The sequence below is a fragment of the Tyto alba genome, unplaced genomic scaffold, assembly GCF_018691265.1.
Source record: "Tyto alba isolate M040663 unplaced genomic scaffold, T.alba_DEE_v4.0 Super-Scaffold_26, whole genome shotgun sequence".
NCBI classification, from domain to species: Eukaryota; Metazoa; Chordata; class Aves; order Strigiformes; family Tytonidae; genus Tyto; species Tyto alba.
The window spans coordinates 2,587,234-2,611,806 of record NW_024881300.1 but is presented as its reverse complement, the minus strand read 5'-3'; the positions used below and the strand labels follow the sequence as shown (position 1 = coordinate 2,611,806).

Here is a 24,573-nt window from a genome sequence, read left to right as displayed (position 1 = left end):
CTCAGTTCTAGTCAAAGATCCTGTTAGTCCTATTCTAGGGTCTATGTTTTCTTCCCGTAAAGGAAAGCTGTGAAAGTCTGTTTTTTCGAAGCCTTGTGCTGAGGTTTTCTAGGGATGATACTGCAGATAAATCCAAGTCCCACTCTGCCCTTAGCTGAGAGATCCATGATGCCTACTCAGCATCCCAGTGTCAGGTATTAGGTCTGTGTGTGGGTGAAGTGTACCGGAGTGGGTGTTTTTAGCATGCAGGAAAAGATTGGAGAGTCTCCTCAGGTTTTCTCCCAAGAAGCTTTGTTTATTCATCACAAATAAAGGGCTTTTTTTTTTTTACATGGAAAGGCTGAATTCCGCTTGGTTTCAGCAGCAATGTTGTAAGAGTGGGAACTTTCTCCATTGTATGGAAACCTGATGACTCAGGCCAGGCAATGCTGCCTTTAAAGAATTCCTTTAAACCTAAGCTGTAGTACTCTTTATCCAAATAAATTCAGATTTCTTCCAAAATTCCTATGGACAGGCCTGAGGGCCCCAAGTTTTTCACACCACCTTCCTTCCCCACTTCCAAGACTCCCAACCTACATTTGATCCACCCACAGTTGTGTGGTATTCCCATTTAAGGTGAATTTGTCTCACTTAGATCATTGAGGTGTCAGGTTTAGCTCAGCTCCCTGCGTTGAGAGTTGCATCCAGAGCCCGAAGGTCAGATTTTCTGTATAGTTTCCCACTGTTTCACCCCAAAGCTCTGTATTTCACCATGGCTGTGGTGGGAGAGAAATCTGTGGACAAGCAGCCAGAGAAGCCCTTTTCTCAAAAGTAAATGTACTTGCAAGTGCCTTTGCAGCCAGAGCAGTAACCATGCTCTGTGCTTCATCTGCTTTGGCTCAAAGGACGAGCACCTTCCGTGAGGCTGCTTAGCGCTGCGATCCCCAGTGCTCCAGCTGGATTTCCTTCCTGTGGCAGCAGGAGTGTGACCTTGGGTAACTTCTGTTTCAGAACCAAGAGGACAGCACGTCCAGCAATCCCTACGCTTTGTCAAACTCCGTAACGCCCCCCTTGCCCACGTTCGCCCGGGTCTCCAATGCCTATGGCTCCTACCAGGACTCTAACATCCCATTTCCACGGACCTCTGGAGCCAGGTTCTGTGGTGCAGGTTAGCCCCATCGCTGATATGTTACAAAAGCTACCTGGGGAATGGTCCTTTTCATATCTTGGGGAACACTTGTTTCTGAACAAGATGAGGCTTTGGTCACTGCCATGCAATGTGTAAGAAATGGTATTAAAGTAGTGATGCTATGATAAATTTATAGATAATGAGACTACTTAGCAACTGTTTGCAGTTGGTGTTGCACGTGGGATTTTAGGATTTGAAAATCCAGGGCTAGTTGAAGAGATGGCCTTCGGCTTGTGGCATGCCAGAGGCACTGACAGACCGTTTACAGAAAACTGGGACTAGCTCTCTTCCTTGCCTAATCCTCTCCTACCAACATCAGACTGCTGGTCGTATTCTGGCTCTCAGTCTTCACAAAATCACTGTGATTTAAGGTTGAACTTAACCCTTGCTGAAGCCATATTCTTGTTACTAACCATGCTTTTCTCATTCTGCACCCTTTCTGTTGTCCAAAATAGCTTTCCCAAGGTCATTGGGAAACTTACCCACATCCAGGTTTCCAAGAGAGTGCACAGTACAAAGGTCATCCTTAACAAACAGCTTATGGTCTGAGAATGAGCTGTTAAGTTTCACTGAGCTGTTTCAGATGCAAGCATGCCTCCTCTGGACCTGACTGCATCCCAGTTTGAGCATGTTTTGAAAGCTGGTTTTCACACAGACCTGGCCAAACTCCCAGCAAAAGTAAAACAGAGTAGTACTGCATTGAATAGGCTCAGTGAAACCTTGCTAAGCCCTGAAACTCTTGCAAGAGTGGGTGGCTGAAGACACCTGAGATGCTGTAACAGATGGGGGAGGGCTTGTGAGAGTGTGCTTTGGAATTGGCTTCAGGTGCCTTGGGTTATCCTTTTGAAGAGTTGTACAACCTGCAGTGGTTTCTCTGCGTAGCTAAACATCACCTCACTGGCCTCTGGAGTATCAAAATGCTTGACAAGTTCTGGTGAAGAGTTAAAACATGAGTAGGTATTTGCTCGTTTTCTTCTACTGTCTTTTCTCTAACAACTGTAATCCACTTGAGCTGGTGCTTTTAAGACCGTCATCTCAACAAAACATGCTCTTTAATGGGTTTGCAGGGAGTAGATCTGGGTTGAGAAAATGAGGTTGTCCACTTGTCTGAAAGCACTCGGGCTAGTGGATAGACACCCAGCCCCTTGTCTTTACCTTAAACGACCAGGTTTCCCTGTGTAAACCACCCCTGAGTAACCTACTCCTCCTTGCGTGATCTTTATGCCGTGTCCTGTCTCTCCAGGGTACCTGGTGTATTTCACGAGGCCCATGACCATGCATCGTGCGGTGTCCCCGACAGAGCCCACACCCAGGTGAGTACCTGGGTGGTATTTGAGGTGTGCCACTGTCACGGGCAGGAAGGCAGGAGAATATCAGACCGTACACTGACGCTACTGACCCTCAGAAAGTACTGACCCCTCGTGTCAGCTGTGCCCTCGGCACAGAGAGGCCGGTCCCTTACGTCACTGGCCCTCAGCAGAGACCCCTTTCTTCAACACACCTGAAACATTGCTGGCAGCTTGGATTAGCGGTGATGGTGGTGTGAGCCTCCGGGGCAGTTTGGTGGGGGAAAGCTCCTGAAAGTGTATTCCCTTGTTTCCAGGTCCCTGTCAGCTTTATCAGCGTACCATAGTGGCCTCATTACTCCAATGAAGATCCGCACGGAGACTCCAGGCAATCTGCGCTTGTACAGTGGGAGTCCGACGCGCAGCGAGAAGGAGCAGGTCTCCATTAGCTCCTTCTACTACAAAGAGAGGGTAAGTACCAGACCAAAAAGCCTTTCCTAACACTTCAGCTTTTGTGATCTGTATTCCTTTCATATAGCTGTGAGCTTTGCTAGTAACAGAAGCTTCACGTTCCTCTCAAGAAGGCATCTTTTTACAGGCAGCTCTGTAAAAATGTCACATGGATTTATCTCCTATTAGTAACTTCTTTACTGATCCGCTCTAGCATTTAGCCTGCTTATTTTGATATCTCTCTACACTGACCATCACAGCTTCCTTCAGTGCATTACACTGTCTCCCTTTGCATTACATAGGGTTAAAATCTCACACTTAAGAAGTTGTAGTGTCCAGATACGTACATGTAGGCAGCTCTGCTTTTCTTGGTACTCCCTGATGTATATAACTGCAAAGGGTTATGGCTCTCTGCAGCTTACCGACAACCTCTCCTGGATTATGGTTATTTCTATTACAGGTGTCTCTTTCAGGGATATGTGCCTCTTTGGACTTTTTCTTAAACAAAATTAATTCCTGCGTGATTCTCCAAAGATCTTCCAATCCATGTACTTCTGGTTTAGGTGTAGGTCTTGGTCTCGTTGCTGTTTATAAGCAAAGCTTTGGGGGAGAGTGGAATTGTTTCCTTCTGGGATACAGAGGGTGAAGAAGACCTGTTGGTAATTGTAGGGTGGCCATAGGGTAGTTCTGGAGCGGATGCTGTGGGAGTAACAGGCTGTGGGGCTTCCTCAGAAACAAACTCGGTGCTTCAGCAGGGAGTGAAGTGGCTTGCAAAAATACAGCAAGCTTCCGTGACATCCTGAGAATTTGGGGCGTTCCGGTAGTTTGCCCACTGTCCACGCTGGGGGCACTAACCTGCTGCAGCAATGGAGAACTTCTAGGTAGCCCAAGAAGAGCCGAGAGCTGCCCACACTCTGCTGCAGTGGAGCTTGAGATCTCCTGTCCCAGGAGCAGAGGAAGAGTCACAGCCCTGAGCTCTCATCCTTCCGTGGCACTGAAAGAGGTCTTAATTTTCCAGTGGTCCTGGACACGACAGCTGACCCCTGTGGGACTGTGTCCCCCTTACGTGATGCGAGTTAGTAGTTATACCTACCAGCTGTGAGGTGAGCCTCTCTCCCCATTGCAAGCTTTGCCTCCATACAGACCCCAGAAGACTCTTGGAGTCCCCGTACTGTTTTTTTCCCCCCACACAAACTTCTTTTTAACGAGAAGAGAAAATGGTGCTGCCTGGTACAAGAATTACAGCCTGTTCTAGTCTTTGCCAGAGAGTTTATTTAAAGAGCTACCTCTGTCCTCTGCAGTGTGCTTGTCTCTGACACACAGCTCTCTAAGATGACAGACAAGGCTAAAAATAACATGTGGAAGCAGCTTGGTGCAATTTCATGTGACCTGTTGCCCCAGCCATTGCATTGATGGTGACAAGATTTTTGTCACAGGGAAGGAAAAGTGAGAGAACAAAGCATGTGTGTAGCCACGTCTGCTGAAAGCCAGAGAAGATTCCTGTGTTCCCCTTCCCCTGCCAAGCTATCTCCTCACATGCCGGATTGGAAGAAGTGTAAGGGTCCTAGCAGGGAGACAGCTTGAATGTTCTTGCAGATTAAATACCTTTTTTTTAAAAAAAAAAAAAAAAAGCTATCTCCCTTCAGCAGAGGTTTTCTGATTCTTCAGGAGTTGATGTCACGGCCTCTGTTAAATCACTCCTACATATTTTTGTCATTTCATTGTGAGGATTTTAAAAAGCTCAGACTCTGAGTCTAGTTAACTCCTTACTCTGAAGCTTGAATTTTATATTTGCATTAAATAAAAGTTGAAATTTCGTGTCTTAAACACTCATGTTATAGAACTTCAGCCCCAAAACTGAATTTGTCAGCAATAACCAGGTATTTAAATCCCATGTAGCAACGACTGGCATCACTACCATGAGCAAACAAATGAAATTTGCCCATTGCTAGACAGGAAATATGTCATGTTCCCATGAAGGCAGGGGAGCTGCTGAACCCGGCAGAGATCTCCTTAGTAAACCAAAATGAAACTAAATCTGGACTGAGACTTTCTGTGCTCATTTAAATGTGTGTGCGTATATATATACATACACAGACACACACACATATATATATATATCTATCTTTCTCACTTTTTATTCACACATGCACACTCCTGCTTTCTTCCTCCCTCTTTTTCACTCCTTAAAAAAAAAAAAAACACTAAAGAACAGTAGTCAGCAGAAAGGAAAAGCTGTATCTGTACTGTGGCAATGCCCTCAGTGTTTCAGACCTGGATGTCTCCTAAAGAAGGCGCCGTGGCTGTGTTGTTCTCCCCCTCCAGTTAGAGGGTCGTGCCAGTGGGGACCTGGGGACGGCTGTACACAGGGGTGGTGACAGCGGTGTCCTCGTGCTTCCCATCGGGACTTTTGGCAAGGCTTGGAAACTGCTGCTTCTCAGGACATCCCTCAGGCTTTGCCTGGTGCCCACCTGGTTGCAGCCCTCTCAGACTCGGCACGTGGGAGCGTAGGCTGGCAGCAGCGGCTGCCGACGGGAGAGCAGGGCTTCGCAGGGGGGACTGAGCTTAGTTGCTATACCGAATTTCCTTCACCTAACCCTTTGCTCCTCCTCTCGCGAGGCCTGGTGGAGGAACCTGTAGCACGAGGCTGCAGCCTTCTCTCTCTTCCTGTGGGCTCCACAGCCAGCGTCAGCTCCCTGACTGCAGGGTTCTCCCAGCAGTGAGGTGCAAGGGCAGGTAGGGGCTGAAGGCATGGCTGATGGTCCTGACTGCCTCTCATCGGCTGGAAATAAGGGTAAAATACATTGCACATGATACAAATAACCTTTTTCATTGTGCTGACTTAACAAAACTATAACGGGATATTTTTTTTTCAAGTGAGGGCACAGTAATGTGCTTTGAGAGATTCCATTTATTGTTGCTATAATACTGCATTGAGTACTTAATGAAACGTCTGCAAGTTCGTAATGGAAGCCTACTTTGGAGCTATTCTGCATAGTCAGTCAGTGTATTTGATTGCTCACTCAACTTGAATGAGTTCCTCAACCCATAATGACAATTTCCACATGGCCCTGCCAAGAAGCAGGGTCTTTACATCCCTTCTAATATCCTGACATGTGGCTTTTATTGTTTAAAATGAAAGTGAACAGTTACAGCAGGTTCCAGTGAATTAAGTCCTGGAGGATGCTGGATGTTAAAGGGATATCTGAGTAAGCAGGAGTGTTTATTTAGCTTCCTGCAGATTTCTGTGCCATGGTGCTGGACAGCTGTGTTAAAAATGATGCAGTTTGCACTTAGCTGCCTTCCTCTTCAGCCAAGAGGAGTAAAACTGGTTAGATTAGGAGCCTGGCATGTGGGGCTCCGGGGTGTTGTCCTCTGCTCTGCTGTCAATTCGTGGTATGACCAAGGTCACCTGAAGCAGTTCAGTGCTTCTTGCAGTAATACAACTCCACGTGGAAGACTTGATTCAGATTTGTGGTTGCCGAAGTCTTCCACAGAGGCTGGTGTGGGGCACAGACGCAGCAGCCTTTGCTTTGCCAGGGCCGTGGGTAACGTTGTACAGTAAATTGTGTGTGGATGAAGGTGGGGATGGATTGTGGATTGCAACTGTTCGTTGTGTAACAGAACCGTTGGGAACAGTATCTTTTACTCTGCTGGTTCAGGGCACTTTTCATTTCAGTTTATTTACCTTTGTCTTTAATTTTCTTGGTGTCTTTCTTCCCTTTTCCTGGGTATAATGTTTTCACATACAGATGTCTCCTCGCTCTGCCCGGCGACGTTGGTCCATACAAGCAATTAACGACTTCCCGGTACTGTGCGCTGTGCTAATACTGTCCTTGATATAACCTTGTCTTCTGCCCAAGGGCCCAAGAATAAAATGCCACCTGCCTGCCTTTGAGTAACCTGCACAGAGGTGGGGGACTTGCGCTCCACACAGGGCCTAGGGCTTCCGTGGGAGTGAATGCACGTGCAAGTGGACAGGAACAGACCCTAGCTTGCAGGGTACAAATACCGACCCACAACATGCCTGTGTTTCCTGGCCTAGCAGTCAGGGAGGGATGCTCAGGGATAGTTTGAAGTGTAAGAAAGAATCAACCTCTGAGAAAGTGAGAGCACTGCAGAGGAGCTGAATGATTATGTATCATCAACCAACTGATGAGACTGACATTAGAGCACCTAATTTCTGAGAAAGATGAAGCCTTGCTGGAGAGGGAGGATCACGTAAGAGCTGTGGAAGAAACAAACTGGTTGAGTTGCTGACAACGATCTGTCATCTCATTAAAATGAGCTGCCTATTCTCAGTGCAGTGCACCGTGAGATCTTACTTCCTGGAGCAATAAATAGAATTTCTGTGTAATTTGTGATCTTCTCCCAGCCCTTGGAATCACACCATCCCGCATTCAGTTCGAGCGGTTGCACTTCCAGCCACCCTGGCAGGTTCTCCCTCCTCCTGGCACCTGCCCTTCCGAGACTGCTTTGACAGTCGTTTTCCATTAGTCAGGTCCACATGTCCCTCAAGCTTGAACATCATTCATGTGAACGTCTTGATGATATTAACGTTGCTCAAGCTGTGCTGTAAATTTGAGCAATTACTATCTCATCACTCATCTGCCAAGCATAGGCAAAGCTTAGAAAACTCCATTTCAATTTAAAGATGATCTCTTTAGGCCCGTTTTTTTCTTAATGTCTGTGTGAACAACTGTTTTTTCACAGCTGCTGTCCTTCATGCTGTCTCTTCATAAGACATCAGGGAGTAAAATAGACTCCTGTAACACCTAATTTAACTTGGTATAATAGGATCAAGCCTTCCTAATTACAACAGCTCTAAGATTATACTAGCAAATAATAGGTGAAAGAAAGCAGAAGTAATTTACTTGACTCCATCGAGGCTTTTTGCAAAGAGCTAATAAAGAAGTGTGAGCAGTGGAGTCAAGAAATGAAGGTCTGTCTTGGATCAGGAACAGACTGAAAGAAAGAAAACCAAGTAAGGAACTTGCCAGCTTGTGGTGTGGTAAACTGGTGCACAAAGGGCCACAGTTTCCCCTCACAGCTGGTTTGGAAGGAAGAGCAAGTAGTGATGTGATAAAAGTTACGATTTTGTGTAGCGTATACTTAAAAATGATACATGCGTTAGTCCAAGCCGCCTTGAAGGATTGATGGTAGTTGTGGATAAGCTTTGGAAGAGGTTATCAAGTCTCTCTCAAGTGGGCAGTAGTGCCCAAGGCGAAGACGCAGGCATGCACGACGAGAGGAGTGGATTGTTTGTGCGGAGCAGGTGCCTTCCTTCTGGAAGAAGAGCACAGCACTGCCGAAGGTGCTCAGGGGAGCAAGAACTTGGCAAGTGTAGGAGAAGGAATAATTCCTCCTCCTTTCTAGGTAATGACTAGCCTCCACTTCAGAAATGCCTGTGCTGAGGGCAGGTGCCAGCTATTAATTGATGGAAGCTATAAAGAAATATTCCTGCTGCGGGACACTTGTTTCAAAAGTGCTTCAGATTTTTTATTCGGTTTGTGGAAGGTGCCTGGTACTGTGGGAGATGCTGGAAATAGTAAATGTTGATTATTTTGAAGAGAAAATCCAAGCAGTGATGCATGACCTGCATGGGGGAATTTATGTGTAGGCAGTTGTTCAGTATAAAGGAGCATAGCTTTCTGCAGAGAGGCAGCAATTTTTACATTTATTTAGAAAAAAAAAAAAAATATTAGAAGCAGCTTGAACCTGACTTTGAACAGGTTTAACTGTTTATTTTGTAAATGCCGTATTGCAGCTTAATCCTTCTGTCCACAACCTTTCCCTTTGCCCTGCTAACACAAGTTTACACCACGAACCCTGAAGTTTTGCATATGCTTACGTGAAACAGACACTTTACATTTCACGATGCTACTTACAGCACTGCCTGCCTCAACAGAATCCAACGACACACCCAACCGTTCAGCATCCTTTCAGAGCAGGCATGCAGCATTTTGTAACTACTTCTGCTGAGTATGCAGTGATGATGGTGGTTGCTACGAAGCAGTTGGTGGCTTATTCTTGGGCTATCTGTTTCTACATGTAACCCATTTACTGCCATCGTTATCACCTCAGATTGCAGCAAATTACAGCCTTGGGTATGGTAGTGCAGGTGCAGGCTGGCTTTTTTTAGTCATTACTCAGTGCTGTTCCCCACTGTCACCTTCAACCCCATGATTGTCATAAATGCTCTGGTTTCTTTCCTTCTGGTGCTCTGAGAAACTGATGAATCTTGATTTATTATCACTGTTGCTATTTTCTTTATTTTCTTCCTCTCCTTAAATTCTCAGAACCAGCTGGGTAGATGCAGTTCTCCTTGGCATGGATTCTAGGCTGCAGAAAGAGCTAGAAATGTCAGGGGCAGTGCAGAAGACCTGTGTCTTTGACCTTCAGCTGTCAGTAGTTAGCTTGGTGCACGCATGTTGATTTCTGCTTCAGCTCCAACCGTTAGGTTCCCTGTTCCCCCTCATGACCTGTGCTCCAGCCCATAGGAAGAGACTTATTTTCTGTTCTAACCTAATGCCCATGGGCCTCAGTGACAGATTTTGATAACACCATAGCGGGAGCTTCTCCTGGGAGAAGAGGTGAAGCAGAAGGGAGAGAGGAACCTTGTGGTGGACGTTGGCCAGACAGATCCAGGCTAGAGCTCTCCTTGCCTCTGGTAATCCCTGTTAATAGTGCTTACATACTGCCTGGTGGAGAGCTGCTCCTGTAATTAACACCAGCAATTATTTGGTTCAAAGTAGAGCTGCTGTCAGCAGTGATGAGCTTTACCTCATCGGTAATGGTTCCTGTACTTGTGACTGTAATTTTTTTTCTAATGCTTTGCTGCTGTAGCTGAGGCAAGCCTGGATTGCAAAAAAAAACCAGGCATTTTTAATGGTGACTCTACACGTGGCTTTGATTTTCTTCCGTCACAGCTCGAGGGGCAGGAAGTAGTGGTCATGGAAATGTAGTACTGGCAGGGCATAGGGCCCATTGACTGACTGTACTCCAGGAGCTGCACCAGTAAAGAATTAGGGCTTCCCTTTTTGCCACTAAATAGGCAGTGCGAAGAGGAAGAAAACTGCATGATTTTGTTGTGAGTCCAAGTTTTCAGGGGGTTCTGATACATTTAGTGTTTTCATTTGTCTGGTGGTACGCTAACAGCAAGCAGGTGAAACCATTCATGGGCTTTCTCTTCCATTCTCATCTTCATCTGTTGTCATTCTCCTCCGAAAAAAAAAAAAAAAGTGACTGAATTACCTGTGGGAAGTGATATGTGTTGTCCATGTTTCTAGTCTTTGAAATATCTGTTCAGGGGCTTCTTCAGTCCGCTTTTGCAGAGGGCAGGAGCAGGTTGAATCTGTTCCCGATGACGGGGCAGTGAACCTGCTTCGGTCAGGGGGAACTCTCCATCGGCTGTGAGACCTGGCGGCAGCTGGCTTACAGATGGTCAGGAGGTGGCAAGTTGCTCTCCAAATTACCTGCCAAGCTCTTAGGAGCCCTTGGTGATCGAGCTGCAGAATGTGGTTCTGCATCTGCAAGCCTGGGTTCAAATACCTGCTCAGACACAGCACAAGTACCAGCTTTTGTTGTGAGAAGCCTGGCAGCCCTTCCAGGACGGTGCCTGAGCTCTTGCCCTGATGGCATGTTGTCACGCTGGAGCTCCCAAGCTTTGCTCAAGCATTGGTTTTGGCAGCATCAGCAGCTCCTCGCTGCCCACATCCTTCAGCACAGAAGGGTAGCTACATTTTTAGGTGTTACCAAAAGAGGTATAGCCTGCCCGACAGCAAGTGAGCCAGAACTGATCCAGACAGCGCCTTGATTAAGAACTGATGGGCTGAAGAGAGTTTGGTCTCCCACCTGACCACCTTCTCAGCTTCAGAGCGGTGCAGCAGATACATACAGCAGGCAGATTCTCTTGGATGGATTAGGACTTGAGGGGATGTGGCAGAGAATAGAATCATGCCCTAGTCAGGCAGTTTTTCCAAAGCGCTGAATGCTGACAGCCCTGTTTCCACCAGTGCTTGGCACCTCAGTGTTGGGCAGCACGAGTGTCTGCTCCTCTTTACTCCAGGGAGCAGGGGAAGATCAGGGAAACGGTGGTGATGCCCTGTCACGTGGGCATCCTTGGAAAAATCCACCTTCATCTCCTTCAAGTCTGAAGCACCTCCTTCGCTTACTGTCAGGCCTGAGCTTGAGCCTCTGAGCCTTGGTCGTGGTCACCCAGTGTCCAAAGTGACTTTGGGAGCACATCCTTTTTGCTTCTTGTGGCACGTGCTAGCTGTATGCTCAGCGTGGCAAGACCTCCTCAGCACGTGGGTCTAAGCTTGGGCCAGGCAGGCAGTGAATAAGGAATTAATTTCTTAAGGATCTTAAGGTTTTTAACGGGCATTTTGTGTCTGTGGTAAGCCTGCCCAGGTTCTTAGAGGACTGTGTGATCATGGTCAAAGGCAGTTTGGCACCCAGCCATCCCAGAGCTGGCCTGACACCCACAGCAGAAGTGAGCCTGCTTGCAGGTGCCAGTCTTGCCCTTCCTGTAGCCCGGCCTGCTCTTCAGGAGCACCGAGGTGTTGCCCGTGCGGGCTCTGCTGCCCTGCGGAGCCATCAGCACAGGGCTGCTTTGCTGGCCCCTCCAAAGGTACCCCTCAGCTTCAGATAGGGGTGTAGGAAGCTGCCCCACAACTGCCTCAGGAGACTCTCCGTACCTCAGCGTGACACTTCTGCGCAGGAGCATGGGCTCTGTGTGTCAGTGAGGGCACACGCCACAGGGGAGCAGCATTGCAAAAGCATCCTTCGCCGCACTTGGGAACCCTGTGCAGCAGCCAGTGCTTCCCTGGGTAGAGCTCCGGTGCCTTCTGCCTGTCGTGCTGCCACACATCCTCTCATCCCTCCTCCTCACCCTCCTAGAGCCAGGAGCCAGAAGGGGCCAGGATACCAGCCAAATACTCCGCGGTGTTTCGTACAGCCAAGGTACCTTTGTGCAGCTTGGCATTAAGACAGCCTCTGCCTGTTACCAGGAGTATTTGGGAATCATCTTGGCTTCTTGTTTTTGTTCCCTTGTGGTGATTCCTCTCCTTTCTTCTCCCCCCCCCCCCCATGCCCCACCCTCACCCTGCCTTATGTCCTGAGCTAGCTGTGAGTAGCTGTGAGCATGGTAGCTAAGGATCCTTGCTAGGAAAACTTGGGCCCTGCTTTATCATCTACCAGTTATTTGTTTGAAGCTGTTGGTGAAGCAGGAGGGGGGGAGCCCTGTCCTGGCGCTAAACAGGGGTGTGCTCAAACACTGAAAGAAGAGACCAAAAGAGACAGTCTGGAGCTGTCAGCTTGCCCTGAAGCTAAGGGCAAGCAGAAGCTGCCTCCCACATGTCTCTGTGCTGATGCTGGCTGAAGTCAGCCCTGGTCCGTGCGGAGGGTTCCCAGACCAGACCTCTAATGAGAATGATAATTGAACCGTCCTCCTGCCAAACCTGCCCAGGTTTGATTGGCATCCCGATGCTGATTTGTTCTCTTATTGGCTTTCACAGGGGAACTCACAAAATACTTTTTGAGTGAGTTTGACCTTGAGCTCGCTGCCTTGACCTGCTTTTCACTTCCTACAGATGGAGATGCTTGTTCTCCTGGGCATGTCATGGATGTTTTCCAGGGTAACACAGAGCCTTCTGAAAGGCAGGTTTGGGTGCTGCTTGCATTATTCCTGACCCTAGTGCTTTGCTCCTTGGCCCAGGAAGCCTGCTGTCCTTCACCCCAGTGACACGTTGCCATTTGTTCTGCAGAAATCAAGGCGATGGAAAAGCAAACGAGAAGGGACAGATGCCAACAACCGACCCATCAAAGCCGCAGGGAAAGTTATTATCCAAGATATTTCCTGCTTGCTGCCTGTCCACAAGCTGCTGGGAGAGCTCTACATGTGAGTATGGGCTGGCATCCTTTCCCAAATGAAAGCACCTGTCTTTGGCATCGCTGTGTTTTAATCCTGAAATCGGTCAGCACCAATCTTTGAATGTTTCCCTACCTTCTTGTTTTTGCCTTAGTGATCTTTTACAGTATCCCTCTCTGCCTGCGAGAGGGGACTTGTCTGCTATAAATCTGAAAAGTGTGATGGAAGAAACTTGTGATGGGGTATTGTACACAAAGTTTTAACCAGTGCTCCAGTATCATCACTGCAGGTTCAGGTTTTTGTCATTTAAAATTATCGGTACCAGCTATTTTTCAGATCTCATGTTAAACTCCACACTCAAATGTACAGGCTTAAAAATCCGAATAAATGCCCGTTCTCTTACTATAAAACTGTTATTAGTGCATAAGGCTTTTTAATTTCAGAAGTGTTTGGAGTGCCCCATTTACTAGGAGTCTTGGTTGTACGGGACAGTGTCTGTACAACAAGTTCTTCTGCATTAGTGGAAAGGATGGAGAAGTTCTGTTTGTTTCGTTTGGTTTGGGTTTTTTTAAGCAAGGAGCTGCTTTTCCCAAACTGGCTGATTCAGATAGTTACAAAATCTCTGTTCCTGAATTTTTGCTTCCTTAGCTTTGGTAAGACTGTCTGGTCCTTCACAGGATTTCCAGTCCGTTGACACGGACCCTTTTCTGTTTGCTGTAAGGTCTTAAGCGGTAAAAGTATCAAGTGTCCCAGGAAGATTTCTGACGATGAGCAGGAAAGCCCACGTGGGTTTCCTCAGTCCACCTTGCCAGCCTCTCAAACTCCCCGGTGGATACGTTATCCTCCTGGAGAACAGGTTGAAGACCAGCCTGCTTCTCCACAGCGTACCACCACCTCCGCCCTGGTCGGTCAGAGCAGACCAGCAGGCTGAGTGGGAACAGGACCACGTAACTGATGGCACCAGCTTCTAGGGATAAGAATGCATCTTGGCTTGATGATATCCTGGCACAAGTTTAGTCCAGTATCTCCTTGGAAATGGTGCTTCTTAAGATCAATCCCAGCTAGTTTGGAACTGGACTTGGTGTGTTAGTGAAGATGAATAGTGAGAGAAGGATGGCAGTGATCCCTGAATAACACAGACGGAAGGGATGGGATCCTGGCTATGCTAGCAGGCTCATATTGATGAGCAAGCTCTGGGCTGCTCACTGCTGCAGGTACCACTTTCCCCACATCCCTCCCCACTTTTGTAGGTAACGTGCCCACCAGAGCTGAGCTATCTCCTTTCTTTTTAGACTGAATGTGAATAATATCCAGGAGACTTGCCAGAAGAATGCTGCCTCAGCCTTGGCTGTGGGACGGAGGGATCTCGTACAGGTATGACTTTGAATCAGACGTCTTCCTCAGCATGCTGTGCTACCCTCCAATGGCTTGTGCTGTCACCCTGATACCCAAACGGCCACCTGGGTTCAGCAGTTGTGCCAGGGGCCCTCTGGTTGGTGAGCTGAGGCCTGTGGAACAGCCATGAATGTGGTCTCTACCTCACTGACTCTTGGCCTCGAGAGATCCCTTCCCAGGGCTGCAAGCAGATTGTGTTGTGCCCTTTGCCAAACTGAGTACAGCACATTTTTTCAGGGAATTCCTGCAGGCAAAGGGAGGAACGCAGCCTGCTTTTGAGTCAGCAAGTGGAGTAACTGTGCAGAGAGTTGCCTAGCTGCTGTCAGCATTTTGATCAGTGATTTTTTTTCTTACTTATGTAATCATCCCTGTTGTTTGGTATTCATCTGTGCTGGCACTGGGAGCTAACTGCAGCTCGCTTCTCTCCAAGAGTCTGAGCACAGGAACCCAGCCCCAGAATGGAGCTGGCTACTTGCCTTCAGCTAATAATAGGAGCAAAATGACTCCTCTGGCCCATGCTTTCCCATGTGCTTAGTCCATCGCAACAGGCAGAACGTTTGACAGGACTCAGGAGTGGCTGAAGGAGATGGGAGTGGGCTGGCACTGCCAGAGGAGCCTGTGCACCTCTCCTGAGCGTTTGGCTCTGCCTAGACCTGGGCAGGGAACATGCGTAGGCTTACCTGATCTGAGCAGAAGCAAACTCAAGCTGTTGTCTTGCTTCTTGGTGAGTTCTGCTGGACGAGGAGAGAGAGAAGGTAGGTCTAGTTCCCCATTGTTTGGGCTTCCTCATGCTGTCTGGTTTGCCCACGCTGGACCAGAGCTTGGGTGGAATAACTTCAGCATGATTTCTCTGAGATACCTCAGTTTCTTGCTTGTCTTGCCCTGTCCCGTGTCACTCCTGCCTGTATTGCAGCCTGCCTTGTTCCTAGCAGACACGGGGGCTCGAGTTGCAGGTTACATGTAAGATGTGCTCTATAGCAGTGTAGGAAGGGGCGTCTTTCCCATTTCCTTTCTGTGCTCTCTTGTACTCAGCCCTGTCCTCGTATCAGTTTCTCTCCTGTTTCTTACTCTTTGGTTTCACAGTGAGCAGCTGTGGGACTACTGTTCTTGGCTGTTCTTTGTACTTGGAGCATGTGTTTTTTCTTTACTTTTCTGTGTTGTCAGGTCTCTGGTTTCTGCTGTCTTTCCAGCACCACGCTCCTTTTCCTTTCCTACTCTTTTAATCATGCCAAACTAGGAGCTTTGCTTTTCCCTGAAACAATCCAATTGCTGCATTTCAAAAGGCACCGCAGAAAAGCAGTCCTAGATCAGTGGTATAGAGCCAGAAAAGATGGGACCGTTTTCAGAGTAGAGGAAGATAAGTAAAGGAGAAATTTCATGTGAAATAGTTAAACTGTTGGAGGAGAAATGGTAAGCTGTACTCCTGTCTGTGCCGGGCTGTGCTAGAGTAACACTCACAGCTAATCAAAAGATACTTTTCATGCAAATGATGATTCACCAGTAAACTTGCTGCCACCAGACATCTCCAAACCCAAGAACTATGTCAAACCCTTTGGAGGTTTGTAACTATAAAATGCACTAAGTCGTCTGTGAAGCTACTCTGACAGGTCTGTTAGACAATACACTATTCTTCAGAATTTAGCCCAAACTCAAAGCAAGGGGGACGGGAAAAGCTTCAGGCTTGTGTTACTCTATATTATTTGTGATACAGAGGCTGCAACTATTCCCTGCTGTCAGGAAAAAAAAAAAAAAAAAAAAAAAAAGCAAGCTACATTATTATCTGTCTGCGAGTGAATTTGTGCACACCTATGCCCTGGGAGTGTGGTTATTTCTAATTGTAGCTTTGATGCTTTTTCTTCCTGTCTGCCAGGTTTGGTCACTGGCCATGGTAGCTACCGATCTCTGTCTTGGACCAAAGTCTGACCCAGATTTGGAGATACCGTGGGCACAACATCCATTTGGACGTCAATTACTGGAGTCCTTGTAGGTGTCTGAACGCCAGGGAGGGGTTGGGGAATGGTTGCTGAAGCATAGCCCTCGATAACTATGTACGTTGTAAGGCATCGCTTCAGATTTGGAGCAGTGCCATAGCGTATATTTTTTCGTTCCCTTCTCAAGCCTGAGATGCATTAAGAAGGGAAGCTGCAAGTGTGTTTCAGACACACGGGAGGCCAGGGGCAGTTGGAGCTCTGCTTTCCGGCGTGCCTGCGGTGCCTGATTGGAGATTCTGGTTTTCTGCTCCCCACCTCTTGAATGAACATGTTGGTGCAGCTCCTGTTTTCACCTTCAAATTCACTGTTGCTGTATAACAAGGGAAATCATTCCACTGGTCTCAAAGCCAAGTGTTAGCTGCTGTCTTCCTGACAGTGAACCTGTTCAGGAGGGGGCATAATTAGTAATTGTTATTATCTGTCTATATGCCCTGTTTGGAGGTGCAGGATTTGTGTGGTGCGCTTTGCATACTGTTGCTTGACCTAGCTCTTTCCTGCTGCGTGGCAGCGATGGGAGGGGAGCACAGGTTGTTCTTCACTGCTCTCACTCTTCAGAGCAAACCAGAAACTTCACAGCCATCCAGAAAGCCTGCGGTGGCCTTGTGATCTAGATGCGGGCTGCTTGCCTGCAGGGGGTTTTGTCAGAAAGGCATTTTTGGGGTGAGTCTAATGGCTTCAGCTTTACATCCAGTTAGAATCAGTTCTGTGGACGTTGCTTCTGAAGCTGCACAAACTTGGGATAATCAGGCCACAAGTACTGCAGCGTTTCCAGAGCTCCCATTTTTTCCCACCCGTTAGGCCACTAGTGTTTTCAGGAGGACTTGGCTCCTCAAAGGTGCGACAGAAAAGACAACCCCATCCTGCCTCCTGTGGGCACAGTGTGACCCAAATCGATTTATGCAGCGGGCTCAAAATGAGTTGCCCTGGAGTCTCGATGCTTTTGCCACTGAATTCTGCCCGTCTCATGCTGTCTGTCTTTTCATTTCCCAGGCTGGCTCATTACTCTCAGCTCCACGACGTGCAGACCCTGGCCATGCTGTGCAGTGTGTTCGAAGCCCAGTCCAGGTTACAGGGGTGCCCAAACTCCTACAGCCCCTTTCCTCAGCGTGCCTCCAACGTGGCCTCCCACAGCCGATACGTACGAGCACCGTTTATTTCCCATTTGCCTTGGCTGTCCTTGAACATCTCTCATGTCGATGACACGGTTTCCTTTTCCTCTCAACAGCCCAGCTTTACTTCCTCTGGCTCCTGTTCCAGCATGTCAGATCCTGGACTTGGCACTGGAGGCTGGAGCATAGGTACCAAGACCCGAGTAGTGAATAGAGGGATCTGCCTCCCTTCTGGCCTAGGTTTTAGGTGGCGCCTGTGGCGGGGAAAGGCGGGAGGGAGTTAGTTACTGGCTGTGATGGCAGATGTGCTCTGTCAGAGCAGCTTTCCGGGGTTTGCCCAGCATGGTGTGACTCCATGGCTGGAAGCAAGCAGGCCTTGCTGTAACCGTGTTGATGCTCCCACAGTCCTGCCCCTTCTGACTTGTGTAGCCTGTTGTCCGACTGGGAGAAACCCTTACAAACGCCCCAGCCCATAGCAAGCTAGGCCCCTGGGTCGCAGGTTAACGCAGAGCCAAGAGCTCCCACTGCTGCCTTTTCCAGTTGGACACAAGTAAAGAGACAGAACAGTTTGTACTGTTTGACTTCCAGCCTGGCTCTAGCAAGCACTTGGGGTGACTGCCTGGTGCCGTAAGCTTTCCACGGCCCTCGTGCTTTGCACAGTGTGAGGTTGTTACCCATGCCGGCTACTCCTGGTAATTTCCTTGTCCTTCATGTGCCTGGACATGGTTCCCAGGATTAGCTGCTCCATCACACTCCCAGGGATTGAGGTCGGGCTGACCGGCCTGCAGTTCCCTGGATCCTTCTTCTTGTCCTTTTTGAAGGCAGGTGTGACATTCGCTTTCCTCCAGCCCTCAGGTGCCTCTCCCAGTCACCAGTGATCATTCAACAGTTACCGAGAGTGGCCCTGCAGCGTCGTCAGCCAGCTAATCCCACAGGGTCCAAGGGGAAAAAGCAATGCTGTGCTTTCTCCTGTCACTGGAAAAACAGCAGCAGTGGGGCAGGCTGGGTTCTTGGTGCCGTGAATATCCACAGGCCTAAGGACGTTTTCTGCTGAGCTGCAGAGGTGTCCAAGACAAGTTGCTCTTAAGGGCTCCTGTTGACCGATTCCTGGCGATACACATGGCCTGGGGCAGCATCAGCCCTGTTAGCAGCAGAGCTGTGACTTTTCAGTACCAAGGCATCTGTGACACGGGGGAGGAGCGGTTCATGGGGGTTAAGGGAGCTGATGTTGTCTTGTAGCGATTACTAGCAGTCTTCTCCCTGCCCCAGGGCAATACCTTACATACAGAGGCCCCTTTACGTAACAGCAGCCCTGGTGATGAGAGTCCTCCCTGTCTAGGAAAGAGGAGCCCGGGCCTGCCAGGGATAACATCCCCAAGGAAACTCCATGGGATTGATTGCCTGGTTAGTTTTTGTCTAAAGTGGAAAGGAAAACAGGTTCCTCTATATTGGATTTCTCTGCCTGATGGATCCCCCCATTTCCATCCTGTCACCAGAAGTGCCGTAGAAGCACTTTGTCAGGCAGAGGCTGGCACTTGGTTTTCTGAGGCAGGGCAGCGTTTGTAGGAATGCAGAGGGTGATAGGACAGTGTCTCAGGGAAAAAAAAAAACGGGGTGGGCGAGTGCGTGGTCTCCCACATCCCCGTCCCTGGCTTTGAGGAGGTTGTGCTCGCGAGGGCTGCGCTCCCTGAGGGGTGCTCACAGCCTTTTGCTGCTTGCAGCCAACAAAGACACGGAGCAGGCCTCCACCCCCTGGTGCGAGTCTTCTCCGGATGACTACCGCTACGGGAACCTGATGTATCCCGATCATCGGGAGCGTGAGAAAGACCAGCATGAGAAAAACAAAAGGTAGGTTATAGCGTGCCTTGGGGGTGTTCAGGGATGCATTACTCTGTGCCCACGTCAGCTGGAGCTCTCTAGCCAGGTCTCGGGCTCGTGCTGTGCGGCACCACACCTGCTCTCAGACCTTTCCATTCGGGCAGTCGTTTGGAGAAGCTTCACGCCGCAGATCAGCTCTGCTGGGGTCGCCTACAAGTAGCCACGGTGGGAGCCCCAGAGGGCGATCCACCCCGTTGAGCCCACACCCTTGAGTGTTAGAGCAAGCGGCTGCCAGGCCAGTTAACGTTCAGTGACGTTTCAGCAACACGTGGAAAATAATCTGCTGCTCTTCTGGCGATGCGAGCCGGTTGCGTAGCCATCGCTGGGAAGAGGATTGCAACCAGAGTCCCTGAGGCTCAGCCGGGTGGGTGACAACCCTCTCTGTTCCTCTAGGCTCCTGGATCCTGCCAACACTCAGCAGTTTGATGACTTTAAGAAGTGCTATGGAGAAATCCTTTATCGCTGGGGCCTGCGAGAGAAGCGGGCCGAGGTTCTGAAGTTTGTCTCCTGTCCTCCCGATCCCCACAAAGGAATTGGTGAGTTCCTGCTTCGGTCTGCGCCGGCTGCCCGGGCAGAGGCACGGCTCTTGCCTCGGGAACGTGCGGTCAGCAGGTGGGGTGAATGGTGTCCATCGATCTGCCCAGAGGTTCTTTGCAGCTCGGGGTGGAGGTGAGGCCTGCAGATGTTGGTTCAGGGGCTTTGCAGACTGCAAAGCTGGAAGCGCTTTGTACTGCTACGCTAGCAACGCGGAGCTGTTTATGCTGATGGCTATTCTTTATTCCCTCTGAATAAGCCCAGACATGTGCTGTCCTAATCTCTGATTCTGAAGTGTCCTTACAGTGCATGCATAAAATTGCAAGATCTCAAACTGTGGGTGAGCTAGCCAAGAAATAGGCAAATAGAACGCTTCTCCCAAAACATTTTCAGCAGTGTAGGTGCCCGGAGCTGCCGCTTAAGGACAGCTGCCAAAATGTCTTCTTCCTGGGGAAAAATGCACTGAACCTGGGAGGGGAGAAGCGGGTGAGAGGTGCCAGAGAAGCAGCGGTTGTCTCGCCTTGCCCCCCGGGGCTCCTCCGGGGGAGGGACTGGAGCGAAACTCGCTGACTCAGCCCGCCGCTGCCGTTGCCCCTCAGTCGCAGCCCCGATCCAGCTCGCAGCGAGCGCTCTCTCCGCGCCGAGAAGCAGAGCCCGTTCTCGTTTGCTCCCAAGTTACGCTTGGTCGCGACGCGGGGCAGGTGGGGCCGGCGGGCAGCTGCCCCCTCCGCAGCGAGAAGTGCGACGCGCGCGCCGGGCGGACCAGCCGTTCAACCGCCGGGGATCGGCGGGCCAGGCCCTGCCCCTGCCTGCCGATCGCCCGTTTCTCTCCTTTGGAGATCAAGCTGAGACCTCGCCAAGATTTCCCACCCGCTGAGGCGGATCTCTCGGGCAGGGGGTTCGGGGGGACTCGCCCGTCACACGGCGGGGGGGGGGGGGGCTGTGTGCAGGGCTCCCCTGTCCACGGTTCTGCCGGCGCTAATTGTCTCGCTCTCCGTTTCTTTCCCCCGGCCAGAGTTCGGCGTGTACTGCAGCCACTGCCGCAGCGAGGTGCGCGGCACCCAGTGTGCCATCTGCAAGGGCTTCACCTTCCAGTGTGCCATCTGCCACGTGGCAGTGCGGGGCTCCTCCAATTTCTGCCTGACGTGCGGACACGGAGGCCACACCAGCCATATGATGGAGTGGTTTCGCACCCAGGAGGTGTGTCCCACGGGCTGTGGGTGCCACTGCCTGCTCGAGAGCACCTTCTGAGCGGTCCTGGCAGCGGGGCCCCCCGCTGAACCGGATTTAATCCCGAATTCCCAAGCCACGTTGAATCAGCTCTGCTCCGCGGTGGCTGGAGGAGGTGCCACGGGGAGCCGAAGCAGGATGGCCTGGCGGTGCGCTGCAGCGAGGTTTACAAGTGCTTCCAGTACTCCCACGCTTCCCAGGTTGCTTTCACAGTGATTTGACCAAACGCCCTGTGTCCATTGCTGGCGATGGATGCCGGAGCAGAAAAATTGCTCTCTCCTGCAGAAGAGGGGTGTGAATATTGGCCGGTCTCCGTTGGGACGAGGTGGCGTTAAAAAGCTCCTTTGGAAAGGGTTCAGCCTGGCAGAGCCAAACCCGCTCCGGCTGCGTAGTGTCTTTCCAGGTGCCTCCTTCCAGGGGCTCAAAGTGAACAAAATAGTTGTCTTTGCGCCGTTAAAGCAGAACTAATTTGCAAGCAACTGTGAGCTCTAAAGGGGAACTGTGAACTGGGCTCGAAGAGCAAGTGCTCCATGGGACTGTGCTCAGAGTTACTTTTGGAAGCACCGGGGTCCTTGTTTTGAACGGCTGTTTACGTTGTTTAGATTACCCCACAAAGCAAAAGGATGAAACTACATTTTTTTTTTTTAGGGTTGCTTCCTACCCGCTGGTCAGTACAGCAAAGCCCAGCCGGGCACCCAGGGTCACCAGGATGAGTTGCTTTTTTCCAGCAGTTTCAGTACCGTTCCGCCAAAGGTGTCTCCACCTCCTGCTCTGCCCGGGTGCTATAATGCACTTTAATTTGCCTGTCCCTGCCTTGTCAGTGACACGTCCTGGTGACCGGGAAAGGCATCTGCCGTTTGAGTTTGGAATCCACCCCGTGTTTCCGTGGATGGTGGCACCTGAGGGTGTTTCAGAAAGCCTTGGCTTCCTTACTGGGAAAACACAAGGAGGACGTTTGCTCTGTGCAACTCCCTTCGGCTGTTTTCTCCAGGCCCTATGGAGAATTATCATGAATAATTTGAGGTTTGCTGCCAGTGTGCTTGAGTGATGAGGCTCCCGAGCCAGAGAGACAGCAGTTTCAAGGGGAAAAGGGGTTGGTGGGGTTTGGGGTTGTTGGGTTTTTTTTTTGTAAAGGTGGTGGGATTCACGGAGGCAAAAGGTTTGTGCCTTTTCTCCCTGTGGAGCTTTGGTTGGAGACGGAGCCGCGTCAGCCCGAGGTTTGGATTTGGGCAAAAGTGTGGTCAGGGATGAGCCCTCCCCACTCCCAACCTCTGTGCTAACTCAGGCTGTGTGATCCGCCGTGGAATAAACCAGATGGTGTACCTGAAACATTAAAATTATTTTTTTAAGTGCTGTTTTCGGTCTCGCTGTGCTCGTTCTCCCTCCGTGGTGGGGAACACCCCCCACCACCACCACCACCTCCCCCAGCAGCTCTTCCTCCCCGCACAGCGATCAGCGCTGCACCCCACAGTCCTGCACCCCCAAAGCGGGGGGCCCGCTCCTGTGCCCAGTGGTGGCAGAGACCCGCTGGGACCCCCACCCCTGGCTCTCTCAGCGGCGGGGACGGCGTGACGGCGCGTGGCACCGCGATGCCACCCCAGCCTGGGAACTGCCCCCCCCCCACCACCTCCCCGGCTCGTGACGTGCCTCTTGCGAAAACGAAGCCGGGCGGTGTCCGAGCTGCCGGCGAACCAAACCCCACATCCTGCAGTTTGGGGAGGCCCCGGGCAGCGTCTGCACCCCGGGGCGGGCGCGCTGGGGTCCTGCCCGGCGCCTTCCTACGTGACAGCCGTTCGCCTCGGAAGTATTTTCATTTCCAGGCTCCAGCGTGCGTGTAGGCTGTCAGGGAAAGGAGCCTTGTTATTTAAAGGTGACGGGCTGACAGATTGTGGTATTTACGTGTGTTATTACAGTTCATTATGCTCTATCTCCATAGTATCTGAATACCTCCGAGGCGGAGGGCGGCCGGTGCTTCGGAGGAAGGCGGAAAAGCACCGCCTCTTGCCGCGGCTGTTTGTGCAACCCTGCACAGGTAGGTGGAATTTCTTCCCGGACGCTGCAGGCGTTTTGTCTCACGCCCAGCAGCATGTGTGGTGGTTGCTTTGGGAGCGGTCTTGCTCAACGCAGAAGTGACTCTTGCAAGGAAACAGGACTGGCTTATTCTCCCCTGCCCGGAACCCCCCGGGGAGAAGAGAACCGCGTTGTCATCGCTGTGCTCGGCGGCCCCTCGCTGGAATAAATGTCCAGAAATGAGGCGTGCTGCTGCAGTGGTGACCCCCGCCAGCCCCTCCATCTGCTTTGCCCCCCCAGCTGCTTGTCCTCTTACCCACCTGCTCTTTGGAATGACTTGGTAACGTGCAGAAAGTTCCCAGATCTGGCCAAACCTCACTCTGAATTTCCAGGCTTCGGGAGAAGGGGACGTGAGTGGGAGAGGCAGCAGGCAGCGCTCGGGGAGCGGGGCCAGCTCTGGGGCCACCGCCGCGGGCAAATCAAATAATCATCCAGCGGAAGGAGAGCGCCGGGGGGTCCTGGGTGCTGGGGAGGGGGGTGACCCTGTCCTGGTTCCTGCTGGTGCAGGAACCGGAGCGGGGTGGGGGGGGCATTTGAGTTAAACTGGCTGCTGAGCCCGAGGCAGGAGTGAGCTCTTCGCACGCTGCGTGGGGAGGGTGTGAAACCCGCTTCCCTCGGGACATCACCGGTGCCACGAGTTTGCCGGGGCTCTAGGAATGACCGGGCACTTCCAGGGAAGAAAGCTCCATCCCAGGCCACCGCCGCCGGCCGGAGACCCCCGTCCCTGCCTGTGTGTCCCCCCCCCTCCCCGAGCAGCGCTCTGTGGAGCTGCCGCTGCGCCCCGTGCCTGTTTGTGCACCCTTCCCTGCCCATCGGTGCTGGCCGTGGCCCCACAGGAGGCCAGGAGCTTGAGGGGGGGGACACACACCTTTGGGCTGACCCCCAGTAGCTGCTTGGGCAAGACATCCCTCGGCTGCCTGCGGAGTGCACCCCCCAGGACCCCCCCAGCACATCTGCGCTGGCTTCCCCAAGGAAGGGCTGGAAAAGCAAGCTCCCACCCCCGTGCCCTCAAGGTCACCCTCAGCTTTTCAAACCCTTTCAGTGCTCCGCGGAGGTAGCAGGGGGTGCAACGAGCGTGGGGTGCCCTCCCCGTCCCCGCCGAGGCTCCCCGTACGCAGAGAAGGAATAATCCCTGACGATCAGAATTTGGCGGAGATGCCAGAAACGGCGATATCGGAGAAGAAAGGTGCCAAGGAAAAGCCTTTCCCTGCTCCTCGCCGTGTCCGGGTTGGCCCCCTCCTCCTCCGCACCCGCAGCCCCATTAGCCCAGCGCCAGCCTGGGCCAGCGCTGCAGGGCCCGATCCTGCCCCGAGCCCTGCGGCACATTCCTGCCGTCTCCCTCGCGCGCCGGCCCCAGCGTCAGTCCGTCTGTCTGTCTGGTGGGTAAACCAGTTCAGGAACTGATGAGCCAAAACCACTCGGCTGCTCTCCTTTCGGCCAGGCTGATCATCAGCCGGCTCCACTCCCCCCCCACCCCACGCCGCCCACCCCGAGGGCCGGCAAGGCGTGGGGACAGGGACAGGGGCAGTGGTGGGGACGAGTGGCCATTGGCAAAGCCACTTTGGTGCTGTGACGGCGGTGTCCCTTCTCC

General features: G+C 51.2%; 1 protein-coding gene across 4 annotated transcripts in view; it reads left to right on the top strand.

Moving 5' to 3' along the window:
- WDR59 (WD repeat domain 59) overlaps window positions 1-22,265 on the top strand; it is a 50,588-nt gene extending 28,323 nt beyond the window's left edge. For 3 of the 4 annotated variants that reach the window (XM_042797817.1, XM_032987505.2, XM_032987506.2), the window contains exons 16-27: window positions 991-1,147; window positions 2,412-2,481; window positions 2,772-2,925; window positions 6,657-6,713; window positions 12,672-12,805; window positions 14,068-14,149; window positions 16,041-16,153; window positions 17,152-17,299; window positions 17,387-17,459; window positions 18,992-19,118; window positions 19,542-19,684; window positions 20,698-22,265. In XM_042797817.1, the coding sequence (XP_042653751.1) occupies window positions 991-1,147; window positions 2,412-2,481; window positions 2,772-2,925; window positions 6,657-6,713; window positions 12,672-12,805; window positions 14,068-14,149; window positions 16,041-16,153; window positions 17,152-17,299; window positions 17,387-17,459; window positions 18,992-19,118; window positions 19,542-19,684; window positions 20,698-20,933 (1,494 nt within the window). In that variant the 3' untranslated portion in view covers window positions 20,934-22,265. The remainder of the gene's footprint in view (window positions 1-990; window positions 1,148-2,411; window positions 2,482-2,771; window positions 2,926-6,656; window positions 6,714-12,671; window positions 12,806-14,067; window positions 14,150-16,040; window positions 16,154-17,151; window positions 17,300-17,386; window positions 17,460-18,991; window positions 19,119-19,541; window positions 19,685-20,697) is intronic. The other variant, XM_042797818.1, reaches the window with a different exon arrangement.
- Window positions 22,266-24,573: the final 2,308 nt, after the last annotated feature.